At 37.1% G+C, this 14,167-nt stretch overlaps 1 protein-coding gene across 2 annotated transcripts in view; it reads right to left on the reverse strand.

Annotated features, from left to right (window-relative positions):
- ZRANB3 (zinc finger RANBP2-type containing 3) overlaps positions 1–14,167 on the reverse strand; it is a 181,989-nt gene that overhangs the window by 57,385 nt on the left and 110,437 nt on the right. For both annotated transcript variants that reach the window (XM_019661339.1, XM_019661340.1), the window contains exon 8: positions 13,527–13,643. In XM_019661339.1, the coding sequence (XP_019516884.1) occupies positions 13,527–13,643 (117 nt within the window). The remainder of the gene's footprint in view (positions 1–13,526; positions 13,644–14,167) is intronic.

A 14,167-nucleotide genomic window follows, 5' to 3' on the forward strand; every position in this document is an offset into this window, starting at 1 on the left:
CTTGTCTGTTCCCCTTCCCCGATTCCCCAACACTGTTACCCTCTAATTCCCCAATAAAATCTTTAAAAAAAAAGAAAAAAAAGAAATATCTGAGAAAGAGATCTCTATAATGTAATAAGAAAACTAATGAGATAATAACAAACATACCGTATTTGCCGGCGTATAAGACGATTTTTTGGCCCTGAAAAATATGCCTCCAAGTGGGGGGTCGTCTTATACGCCAGGTACACTTCAGATAGACTGCCCATAGTGCTTGCCCCGTGCCATAGTGGCCTCCCGATGCCTGCCCACTTCATTCCACATACCGTTCAGGCATCAGCAGCGCTGCTGGGTGTATGGTCGGCTGTGTGTGATTTTGCGAGTGTGGTAAATTCGGGTTACCGTATATTTCTTTACATATGCATTGAAGATTCGCGATTTTGCGCTATCATGGTGCCTGTTAGAATGTTGAAGAGCTCACACTTGCACACTAGTGAGGTCCCAGGGAGATGCTGATGCAAGGGTGGACCAGACTGCTATAGTGACAGGGCGGGCAAACAGGGAGCAGGGACCAATCAAATCAGGCTTTGTATACAGCCAACAGCCAACCACAATACTGCACCATTGTACAGTACAGCATAGAAAATGTCGACCAGTCAAACCCCTATCATCCCTATCATGGCACCAGCCAAAAGAAAGAAGTATGATGCAAATTTTAAACTGAAAGTTATAAACTTTGCTAAGGAAAATAATAATTGTGCTGCTGCAAGACAATATGGAGTAACAGAAAAGATGGTTCGGGACTGGAAATCAAATGAGAAAGCATTAAAGAGTATGCCAAGGGGTAAGTGTGCATCAAGAAGAGGCACCCCACACTGGCCAGAACTCGAAAAACATGTAGCAGACATGGTGGCTCAACATCGCCAAAACGGTTATGTGGTGACACGAAATATAATACGCTTGTTTGCACTTCAGTGGGCCAAATCAAATCTGATATTGTTTTACCTTTTATTTGGTGTGTGGAAGGTGTGCGGAAGAGGGGGTAGTCTTATACGGCGAGTATATAACAAACTCTGTATTTTGAGTGTAAATGTTAGGGGGTCGTCTTATACGCCCAGTCGTCTTATACGCTGGCAAATACGGTAGTTAAAACTTATGTAGTCTCTATCCTCCCAAGAAGTACTTAATCTCAAAAGGCAGACCAGCATAAATGTTTATACAGCACATGGATGACAAATGTCAATACCATAATTGTATAGTACTGTAGCACTGTACATCTTAAAAACAATCATATCAGTGTGACCTAATTTGCTGGCATGACCTAATTTGGAGGACTAGTACGTACGGTATTCCCGTCTGTTCAGAAGGCATTGTAGGATATGAGAAAATGAAGAGAGAAGATTAGAGCAGAAAAGAAACCTATCCTACAGATCTGTAAAACTAGGATAGATGGAGAAACATTTGTCTGGCAGGCTTAAACATAACTCTGCCTAGAGCAAGGAAGAGGATAGATGACCCCCAGAGGTCCTTTCCAGCTCATTGTTCTTTAACCACAATTAATGGATAGTGTTAAAATAGCCATACAAATGGACGTGGAAAGTATTCACTTCCTCAGAGAGCTGACAAGAGAAAGATTTCACACTTTACACATTAATTTATTTGTTATGTTAGAAATTTTTTAAAATTAGCTTCCACAAATAATAAAGGTATATGCCCCTAAAATAGCATGTCCTATAAGTAACTATATATTCACACAAATGCATTTATTTGAAAACTCGTGATTTTCTTTAAAAATCTTCTTACTCTTATCAAGATTTTCAAATTTAGACAAGCTATCATTGGTTATAATTATTTTTCAGTTCCTCAACGTAATTGTTCAAATTATTCAATAAATAGAAAAGTATTTCTAATATGATGCTGCACAGTACAAAGGAATCTTCTATTACCTAACAGATGGGCTTTGCTGAGTTTGGCACAGATCTTACTCAATGTGCACAAACTGTATCTCCTGTGTTTCCTGGTCTCAATGAATGGCACAAACATCAACCTAGTTGACCAAGCAAGACAACTAGATTCTATTTTTTCCCTCCCCTCCATACTCAGTCAATTACCCGTGTCCACTGATTTACCATCTTCATAATTCTTGAATTATTCATTTCTTTCCATTTAAGATGTGGTACAGCCACTGCCTTGGTTCAGATCACCCACTGTTGGCCTGGCTCACCAGTGTACCACCCCAAATGGATTCCCTGCCTATAGGCTTGTTTCTTCCAGTGCATTCTCTACAGAGCTATAGTTCACTTTCTAAAGCACATATCTGATCATTTTACTCTACTACACTCTATACCTGGTTACTCAGAGCCCAGAGGATAAATTACAAACTATGAACTGTGACCTTCATGACAAGGTTACTGTTCTCTGTCATCTCCAGCCTAATCTCTCTCAGAATTCCTCCCTGAAACACTATGCTTTAGCCATGATGACCTACTTTGGGTTCCCTAAATATGCCACTCCTTTGTGAGTTTGCAAAAACTATTCATCTGTATGAACTATACTCCATCAGCCCCACCCTCTTCCTATTTCATTCCCCTCCTTTTTGGTTGGCTAAATCTTATGTCTCATTCCTTGGGGTGTCTTTCCTGACCCCCTCTCCCCCACCCCCAAGAATAATAGGTCAGCTGTCTTCTCTCATGTGCTTCCACAATTTTAAGTACTAAATATACTCTACTGTAGCTGAGCATTTATTTTGCTGTCTTCCCCAACAGACTCAAACTGTACCTTGTTCAGCATGCCTCCCTAGCACCAAGCATGATCCTTGCCCCATAGTAGGCACTCAATAAGTATCTGTTGAATTAGTCAGGAAAACACTTGGTCAAGAAAGGAAGCTTCAACAGTGCTAGTTTGTGTACAACATAGTAACCAATTTATAATCTGTGGTATTTCAAAAGTTCATTTACAAATTGCTTTGGGGGAACTTTGAAATGCATTTTCTCACAAAAACAATATTAAACGTAGTCAATAATTAGGTACCTTCCCCAAAGTCTATTTCATCTATAATGTAGCTAAACTATATTATTTCGTTACCATAGACTCCAACTACTGGATATCAATAATGTTTCTGGGGAAAACACATGAAGGATTCCAACTCAGTAATGCCATAAACTAATTATTTCTGGCTGCAGCCCAGGAATAGAAGAAATATAATACATAGTTCCAATTTATGTAGGTGGTTGAGGACAGAGGTTCTAATATGGAGGGAATGAAAAATGACTCAAAACTAGGATTGGTCTTCGGCTGCCATTAATCTTTGGGCACATGTTCCAATCTGGAGACAACTGACTTGTTATCGTTTCTCAATTCCTTCAAGGATCCTAGGAATTACGTACCTACTTCCTATTGGCTATCAACATTTCTGACTTCCAACAAAGGGTTTCTTACCACAGACAGAAAATTATCTAAAAGGTTCTCATATGCATTCTTTTTCCTTAAGCAAGCATTCTGTACTCAATATTAAGTAAAAAGAAAACCTAACAAGCAATCAAACAAACAAAAAACAAGGTAGCTATTAATGCGACGGCATAGGCTGCAGTGGGGCTGGCCGGCAGCAGACATGAGCTTTTGTGAGCTGCTGTGAGCCACTGTGAGTGGCCATCCAGTGGCCGGCGACCACGACCAATCTGCCTCACCCGGGAAGAGTGCAATGATAATACCAACATGGGCCAGTGAAGCGACGTCCTCCACAACTAGACTGAAGAACAAAAGGACAGCAATTTGTCAACTTGTCTGTTTCCCTTCCCCAATTCACCAATGCTGTTCCCCTCCTCCAATACCCCAATAAAAAATCTTTAAAAAATAAAAAAAGATAGCTATTAACTCTAGGAAAAACAACAGTTGTCAAAGTAAAGGAATGTAATTATAACTCAACTGTGAAATGTTTAACACAGTCATTATACTGTAAACAATGAACACTGATCAAACCAAAAATTATGATATGGGAAAACAGAGCAGGGTGAATGTATTGTAAATATTTTCTTCTAATCTGTATTTTGCATTTGCATAAGTGTCTTTCATACATCATACTTTATTTAAACACCATTGTATTTTAGTTTTCCGTCCCATTGTTTTCCCTTTAAAGGATGTGCTTTTACAGATGTCAAATTCTTTTGTACACATGAAATTTATTTTGGGTTGTCGGAAAAGTCATGACGTATTTTCTCTATGTTTTTCATTGCAAAAATGCGTCATGACTTTTCCAACAACCCAATATAATGTTATTAACCAACGTTATTTCAATAAGTTTAATAATAAAAAAAGTATATGCTCTTTGTATCTTATCTACCAAAGGTTCCTACCAAAGATTGGGAATATATTTATGTATGCATGCTACTAAAAATTTTATAAGTTAGCTATATTTATGTCTTTGACCCACTTCAAGTAAATTTTTATGTATGGTGTAAAATAATGGTAAAGGTTTTTTGTTTTTTTTAACCTTATGGATATCCAATTGTTCTAATACCATTTGTTGAAAAACTATCATTTCCCATTGATAGTTATCTCATCACCTTTCCTAATATCAATTGACAATCTATATAAAGGTCTATTTCTGGACTCACTTTTCTGGTTCATTAATATACATGTCTCTCCTCATGCCAATACCACAAAGTCTTGATTACTGTAACTTTATAGTAAGTATTTACATCACATGGTGTGAGTCGTCCAACTTTGTTTAGAATTGTTTTGACTATAGTAAGTCCTTTGTATTGCCTCATAAATTTTACATTCAGCTTGCCAATTTCTACAAAAAAGACTACAAGGATTTTGATTAGCTTTGCATTGAATATATAAATTAATTTACAGCGGCCTGGCATCTTAATAATATTGAATCTTCTGATTCATGAACATGATCTATCTCATCATTTATCTAAGTTTGTTATACATTCTCCAAACAATGTTTTGTAGTTTTCAGTGCCTACAATTGTACTTTGTTGAATTTATCCCAAAGTAGTTCATGTTCATGGAGGCAACTATAAATTGTATTTTAAAAATTTCAATTTCCAATTTTTCATTGCTAGCACAGAGAATTACAAATGCTTTTAAAATACTGAACACGAATCCTGCAACCTTGATAAATTCACTCATTAGCTCCAGTAGCTTGAAGGTTCATGGACTTTCTATGTAGGTCATCATGTTGTCAGTGAATACAGACAATTTTATTTATTCCTTTTCAAATTGCATACCTTTTTTTTTTAAAGATTTTTATTGGGGAATCGGGGAAGGGGAACAGACAAGTTGCTGTCCTTTTGTTCTTCAGTCTAGTTGTGGAGGACATTGCTTCACTGGCCTAAGTTGGCACCATCATTGCACTCTTCCCGGGCAAGGCACATCAGTCGCCGGCCTCTGGACGGCCGCTCACTGTGGCTGCTGGCCGCTCACGCTGGCTGCTGGCAATACATGGTAGCCCATGGCAACCCACTGCAGCAGGGGCTGCAGCCTACCCCTCGCCGGCTACTCATGGCAGCCCAGCTCCAGGTTGAGCTGTTGTTCAGCATCTTAGCTGTAGAGGGCAGTGTCACTTGCCCTCATTTACGGGATCCGTACAGGGGCTCTCTGGCATCCCAAGCCAGCTCTTAACCAACAAGCCACTCAGTGGGCCCCAAACTGCATACCTTTTATTTATTTTTTAGCCTTACTGCACAGTTATGAGAATCAAACAATGTTGAACAGAAGTCGTGAGAGTAGACTGTCTTGTCTTGTTCCTCATCTCGGGGGAACAGTATTGAGTCTTTGAGCATCAAGCGTAATAGTAATGGTATGTTTTTCATAAATGCCTTTTATTAGGATGAAGAAAACCCTTTCTATTCCTACTTTGCCGAGAAGTTTTATCATTAATGGCTATCGAATTCTGTCATATGATTAGGATAATTATATTGTTTTTAATTATATTGTTTTCCATTTTTACATTGCTAATGTGAATTGCAGTGATTGATTAATCCAATGTTAATGAAACCTTGTATTGCTCGTATAAATACATTTTTACATACTGGTGAATTTGATAGGCTAATCTTTTGTTAAGGGTTTTCATATTCATGAAGGATATTGACCTGAAGTTTTCTCATGATGTGTCTTTTTGGTCTTAGTATCAGGGTAATCCTGGATTCACAAAATTATTTAGGAAGTATTTGTTCCTTCTTTGTTTTCTAACACAGTTTTAGTGATTAGTTTTAGATATTAGATATACATATATTTAGGAACATTATGTGTAATTGATGAAGTGACTTGTTTATCATTGTGTAATCCTCTTTAATTTGGTAATATTCTTTATTCTGGAGTCTATATTATTTGATATTAATATATCTACTTCAGCTTTCTTTTGACTATTGTTTGTATGATATATCTTTTTCATCTATTTATTTATTTATTTATTTTAAAATCTTTTTATTGGGGAATTGGGGGGATGGGAACAGTGCTGGGGAATTGGGGGAAGGGGAACAGACAAGTTGCTGTCGTTTTGTTCCTCAGCCCAGCTCCAGGCTGAGCTGTTGTTCAGCATCTTAGCTGTGGAGGGCAGTGTCACTGGCCCTCATATGTGGGATCCGAACCGGAGCCCTATGGCGTCCCAAGCCAGTTCTTAACCATCGCGCCACTTGGCCGGCCCTCATCCATTTATTTTTAACAATTAGCCTTCATACTTAAAGAGATCTTCTTGTAGATATCATATGATTTATGCAACCTGACAATTCCTGCCTTTAATTGCTGGGTTTAGATCATTTACATTTAATGTAACTATTGATATAATTGGATTTAAACCTATCATCTTATTAGTTGTTTTTTATTTGACCGAGTTGTTCTTTGTTCCTTTTTCTACCCTCTTTAGCATTAAGAATTTTTGAATTTTTTCAATCATTGGATTGCTTTATTTTATCCACTATATATACATTTTAAAACTTTATTTTAAAATAATTTTAGACACACCAGAGGTTGCAAAAATAATATACAGTTCCTATGTACCCTTAACCTAGTCTCCCACAATGATAATTTCTTATGTAATCATATTACAATATCAACACCAGGAAAATGACATTGGTATAATAGTATTTTCTATCACTATAATTTTATTGTTTTGAAAATGTTATAAAAATGGTGTCATGATGTATGTAAACTTTTGAGACTGGCTTCTTTCACTCAGTATAATGCTTTTGTGATTCATCCAATTCATTGTGTTTATCAATAGTTCATTCCTTTTCATTGAGTATTCCATAGTATTAATGCACTACAAGTATAAAGCTAAGTTTTCATTTCTCTAGGATAAATATCCAGGACATTTAGATTTTTTTATGACTACATTTTTCTCTACTACTGGCTTATAAGCTGATCGAAAGAATTTTCTTTTCCTTAGATACTGTTTTTTATTTCTGGCATTTCCATTTTATTGTCTTTATAGTTTCCACATTTCTTCTGAAATTCCCCATCTTCTCATGTATGTTGTTTATCTTTTCTACTACATTCTTTAACATATTATTCATAGCTTTTTAAAAGTCCTTGTGTAATACTTCTACAATCTGGGTCACTTCTTCATCTTGCATTATTGATTGCTTTATCTCTTAATGATGGATTATTTTTTAATTTATTTTTTATTTCATAATTTCTATTTAATGTTAGAAATTATGTCTAGAAGAACAGAACTGAGTGAGATAAATGATACTTATACCCAGATATGGGTACGTTTCTTTTTCTTTTAGGGTGACAGCAGGGAGGGACTTAGACAACCTAGTCAGTATTGAGTTGTATTTGGGTTCTCTCATTACATTTACACTCAGTTCACCACAAACTTCGAATTCCCCCAACAATGGAATGTTCCTACCTGGTGACAGTGTGTACCAAGGGTGTTTCTAAGTGTCCCAGCTATATTCTTAGCTTTCAGCAGTCTGCACTATAAAGGGGTGTCTCTCTTTCCCACTAGTAGATTGAACTTGATGATTTCTCAGTGTTAAGTTCATGGTGGGGTGCAGGGAGCCTCTTGGGTCTCCGGGTACCAACTCAGTATAAGGCAGGCCCTTTGCTCCAGCTGAGTCTTGGGGGTGAGGCTCTTCTGCTGTTTCTGCCCCTCTTCCCTGTGGCAACCAAACTACATCTTGTGACGTGAGTGGTCGTGGGCAGGAACCTCTCTCCTGCAGTAACAGATCTCTGTCTTATATCAGAGTAAGGTCTTGATTTCAAGAGGGTTTCCTGCTCAACCACTGGGGTAGACAGCTTTTGTTTCTACCCAGTCCCCAGAAGAAGCTGATCCTGGACTGGGCTTCGGAGGCTGGGAGAGGGGGTGTTTTGGCTTAATGTTTCTGCTTAGTATGAGAAAAGGGTCTTGGAAATAAGCAGGGTATTATGCTTGTCCTCTACTAATGAGTATGCTCTCTGATCTCCTAGTCAGCACCAGGTAGAGGCCAATGTAAATAACACTTGTGTGTAAGGGTGAACTTCTTGTGTCAGGACCCCCTGATATTTTGAACTGTCATGACAGCCCATGCTCAGCCTTTATAATTTTGTTAAGTTTTAGCTGTTTTCTTCTTATCCACTTTTTATGGTAGCCACCTTCTTCCTAACCCAGGTTTGCCAAAAGAAAAAAATGTATATGTCTCATCTCTCCTCTCAACAAACTAGGAAAAGAAGGACATTTTCCTGACCTGAGAAAAGGCATGTATGAAACCTTAAAGATAACATCATGATGAAAGCTTTTTATCTAAGACTGGCAGCAAGCAAGGCTCTTCAATCCTATCACTTCTAATCAAAAGTGTACTTCTGTTTGTTCAATGTGAGAGGCAAGACAAATAAAAGGCATACAGATTACAGAGAAGAAATAAAAGTATCTTTATGTGCACACAGAATGATGCTCTATGAAGAAAATCCCAAAGAATTTACAAAAAAGCATAAGAACTAATAAATAAGTGAGTTCAGCAAGGTCACAGGATAAAAGGTCAACATACGAAAATCAATGATTATGCTATACTTAACAATGAAACAGTAGAAATTTAAATTTAAAAATACTATTTATGAGAGCATAAAAGGACATGAAATACCTAGAAATAAATCTAAGAAAATGTATTCAAGAAAAGTAGAAAACATTGCTGGGAGAAATGAAAAAAGATCTAAATTAAAGGAGAGAGATACTCTTTTGATGAATCAGGAGATTTAATACTCTTAAGAGGTCAATTCTTGGGCTGGCCAAGTGGCGCGTTGGTTAAGAGCCGGCTTGGGATGCCAGAGGGCCCCAGTTCGGATCCCACATATGAGGGTCAGTGACACTGCCCTCTACAGCTAAGATGGTGAACAACAGCTCGACCTGGAGCTGGGCTGCCGTGAGTCACCGGTGACGGCGTAGGCTGCAGCCCCTACTGCAGTGGGCTGCCATAAGCTACCATGTGTAGCCGGCAGCCAGTGTGAGTGGCTGGCAGCCGGTGTGAGCTGCCAAGAGCCACTGTGAGCAGCCGTTCAGAGGCCGGCGACCGATCTGCCTCATCCGGGAAGAGCGCAATGATAATACCAACAAGGGCCAGTGAAGCAACGTCCTCCACAACTAGACTGAAGAACAAAAAGACAGCAACTTGTCTTTTCCTCTTCCCCCGATCCTCCAGCGCTGTTCCCCTCCCTCAATTCCCCAATAAAAAATCTTTAAGAAAAACAAGTCAATTCTTAACAGCATCTCACACCTGTTAGAATGTCTAATATCAAAAGATAAGAAATAACAAGTGTTGGTGAGGAGGTACAGGAAGGAAACCATTGTACACTGTTGGTGGGAATGAAAATTGTTGCATTCACTATGGAAACAATATGGAGGCTCCTCAAAAAATTAGAGATAGAACTACCATATGATCCAGCAATTCTGGATCAAATACTTTTGGGTATTTGTCTGAAGAAAATGAAAACACTAACTCAAAAAAATATATGCACCCCATATTCACTGCACCATTATTTACAGCATGAAAACAACCCAAGTGTCCATTGATGGATGAATGGATAAAGAAAATGTCACACACACACACACACACACACACACACACACACACAATGGAATATTATTTAGTAATAACCATATGATTTTAGTCATATGTGGGATATAAAACTGAACGTAACAAACAAACAAGAAAACAATCAATCAAAACCTCATAGACACAGACAACAGTTTAGTCGTTACCAGAGGGTAAGTGGGGAGAGAGGGTGGTAGAAGAGGGTAAAGGAGGTCAAATATATGGTGATAGAAGGAGGTTTGACTTCGGGTGGTGAACATACAATGCAACATATAGATGATGGATTACAGGCTTCTTCACTTGAACCCTGTACAATTGTATTAACCAATGTCACCCCAATACATTTTTTTAAATGGGGGGGGAAGGGAAATCTTGCCATTTGTGACAACCTGCATAGACCTTGAGGGCACTATGCTAAGTGACATAAGTCAGAGAAAGACAAAAACACTGTATAATCTCACTTATATGTGCAATCTTAAAAAAACGAAACAAAAACCGAACTTATAGATACAGGCTGGTGGTTGCCAGAGGCTGGGGGTAGGGGTGTGTGAAAGAAATGGGTAAAGGGGTTCAAAAGGTACAAACTTCCAGTTATAAAGTAAATGGGTGATGAGAATGCAATATATAGCATAGGGACTGTAGTTAATAATACTGTACTACACGTTTGAAAGTTGCTAAGAGAGTGGATCTTAAGGGTTCATATCATAAGAAAAATTTGTAAATATGTATTGTGCTGGATTTTAACTGGATTTATTGTGGTGATCATTTTGCAATATATACAAATATCAAATCATTATGTTGTACACCTGAAACTAATATAATGTTATGTGTCAATTATACCTCAATTAAAAAAAGTCAATTCTTCCAAATTAATCTATAGATTCAAAACAATACCGATCAGGGCTGCCAGTTAGCTCAGTTGGTTAGAGCACAGTGCTCACAATACCAAGGTTGCCGGTTCGATCCCCACATGGGCCACTGAGCTGCGCCCTCCACAACAAGACTGAAACAACTACTAGACTTGGAGCTGACGGGGCCTGGAAAAACACACTGTTCCCAATAAAAACCAAAAACAACAATACCAATCAAAATTGTACACACTTAAGCTAATTCTTAAACTCATAAGGGAAAGCAAAGGACCTATAATAGAAAAAACATAAAAATAATAAAGTAGGGGTGAACACTATGTGATTTCAAGAATTTCAAGAGTAATCAAGCCACTATAATATTCTGTAAAGCTAGATGTATAGATCAACGAAACAGAATAGGGTTCAAAAACAGACCCACACATATATAACCAATTATTATGTTATGAAGATGCCAAGATAGTTCAATGAGGGAAAAACAGTCTTTCCAACAAAGAGTGCTGGAACAACTGAAAATCCAAATGCAAAAATAAAAAACCAAACAAAAAATAAGCTGAAACTCCACTGTTACTCCGTACCACATAAAAAATTAAATCAAAATAGTGTATAGACCTACATATATAACCTAAAGCTATAGTACTTTTAGACAAAAACATAGGAGAAAATCTTTGTAAACATGAAAAAAAGTACAAAACATAAAAGGAAAAACTGATAAACTAGACTACTTCAAAATTTAAAATTTCTGTTCTTAGAAAAAGCTATGTTAGGAAATAAAAATGGAATCCACAGACTTGGAAGAAATACTTGGAAATGACATAAATGTTAGAGGACTTGTTTCCAAAACATATCAAGAGTTCTTATAACCCAATATAAATATACGCTTGATATGAATATTTTTGAAAAGAAAATGAATGCCTAAAAAGCACATGAAAATATGTTCAATATCATTAGTCATTAAAAAACAGAAAATTAAATAACAATGAGACACCACTACATATCAAGAACAATAGCTAAAATTAAAAATATTGATAATACCAAGTGCTGACAATGACGTAGAAAACTGGAACTCTCATACGTTGCCAGTAGGAATGCAAAATGGCATAGCACTTTGACAAACAATTTGGTAGCTTTTTATAAAGATAAACCTACATTTTCCATATGACCCAGCAGTCCCATTTCCAATTATTTACTGAAGGGAAATAAAAATATGTCCATACAAAGACATGTACAAGAATGATTATAACAGGCTTATTCAAAATAGCCCAAACTGAGAATACTACCAAAACCATTCACTGATAAAGGAATTAAAAACAAAAAAATGTTATACCCATACTTTGGAATATTATTCAGTAATAAACGTGAAAAATCTAATGACATAGGCATAGACATGGATCAATATTCAAAAGCTTTATGGTAAATGAAAGTAGCCAGATATAAAGCTATATATGATTCCATTTTTGTGACATTCTGGACAATGCAAAACTATAGTGATAGAAGCAGATCTGTGACTGCCAAGGTACATGAGAGAAAATTTTAGAGTAATAGATATTTTGATACTCTATGTATTTATCAAGTGTCATCAAACTGTACATTTTAAAAGGGCAATTTTTATGTGTAAATTATACCTCAATAAACCTCACTTTAAAAAATTACATTATAGGGCTGGCCGAGTGGCGCGATGGTTAAGAACTGGCTTGGGATGCCAAAGGGCCCCAGTTCGGATCCCACATATGAGGGCCAGTGACACTGCCCTCTACAGCTAAGATGCTGAACAACAGCTCAACCTGGAGCTGGGCAGCTGTGAGTCGCCGGCGACCGCGTAGGCTGCAACCCCTGTGGCAGTGGGTTGCCATGGGCTACCGTGTGTAGCCAGCAGCCAGCGTGAGCGGCCGGCAGCCGCCGTGAGTGGCCGTCCAGAAGCCGGCGACTGATCTGCCTCGCCCGGAAAGAGCGCAATGATGGTGCCAACTTGGGCCAGTGAAGCAAATTCCTCCACAACTAGACTGAAGAACAAAACGACAGCAACTTGTCTGTTCCCCTTCCCCCAATTCCCCAGCACTGTTCCCATCCCCCCAATTCCCCAATAAAAATCTTTAAAAAAAATTTACATTATAAAATATCTCAGAACTGGAGAGGGATGACACTCATTAGTATGTGTAAGTTCCAGCACACTGGTGAAGACAACAAGAAACAATGTGTGATGAATCTGCTTGATAGTCACACTGAGATTTAAAAACTCTAACACTCTCCAATTTGCATTTTCAGACAAACAGAACTTGAGCACATCTATCTCCATAGGGAACTAAAATCATAGTACCAATTAAAAATGATTGACAAAAAAAAAGATTATTTGTAGCAATTATGTAATAAAACCATGGAAAAAGCTGATTTCAAATATGAATATATACTTTACACTTTAAAATGTAACATACCATCAAAGTGTACCCTTATATTGGAAAGTATCAGTATATGGATAGGTATAGTACTGTTCAATATTCTATTGTTTACTATGAATATGTCTACATTTTTTAATAATAAAGAGTTAAAACATTAAATGCTAAAGATATGTTACAATATACAAATAAGCTTCTTAAATAAAAACATTAAAATACACTAAGTAATCTGTATCAAGACAAAGACATGATGGCCCAGCAATGAGTACCTTGGCAATAGCAGTTTGTTTAAAAATGCGAGTAATCAACCCCATCATAGTCTCAGTGGCCCCTGAATTTGGAGCTCTCATTAATTTTTCCCACTCTTCAAAGCTGGTATTCAATTCCTACGTGGGAGGAAATAACAGTGTTTAGAAATACAGCATAAAGAACAGAACAATTAATGCAATAATGAATCACGTCCTACTTTTTTCTTTTTTATATAGAAAGATATAAAAAGGAAAGTCCCAAAGATGTCAATGTGTTCATTTAAAAACATCAACAAGAAGGTAGGTCAGTTGCCTGTTCACGCCAATGACAGACACCAACGACAAAATGGGTGAAAACCCTTTGCTAACAACATAAATCAAACAGCTGCAGCTTCCTCTTTAAAGGGAAACATTTTGTAAAGTAAAACTAAAAATGTAAATACATAAGAATGCAGGGTAGTGAAAATGTATATGGTACCAAAGAATTTTTATAAAAATATATTTTATTTAAGTAAGCATACAGACTTGGGAGATATTAGTTAAATAAAAATATGATACCACATGTTAACTCTTATTTTTCTTTCTAATGCTAAAATAGTAGATAAAGAAAACTGGATCATTTTAATTTTTCTAATAACATATTGCTTAATGTTTACAAAATG

Source organism: Hipposideros armiger, unplaced genomic scaffold (genome assembly GCF_001890085.2).
Source record: "Hipposideros armiger isolate ML-2016 unplaced genomic scaffold, ASM189008v1 scaffold_345, whole genome shotgun sequence".
Classification (NCBI taxonomy): Eukaryota; Metazoa; Chordata; class Mammalia; order Chiroptera; family Hipposideridae; genus Hipposideros; species Hipposideros armiger.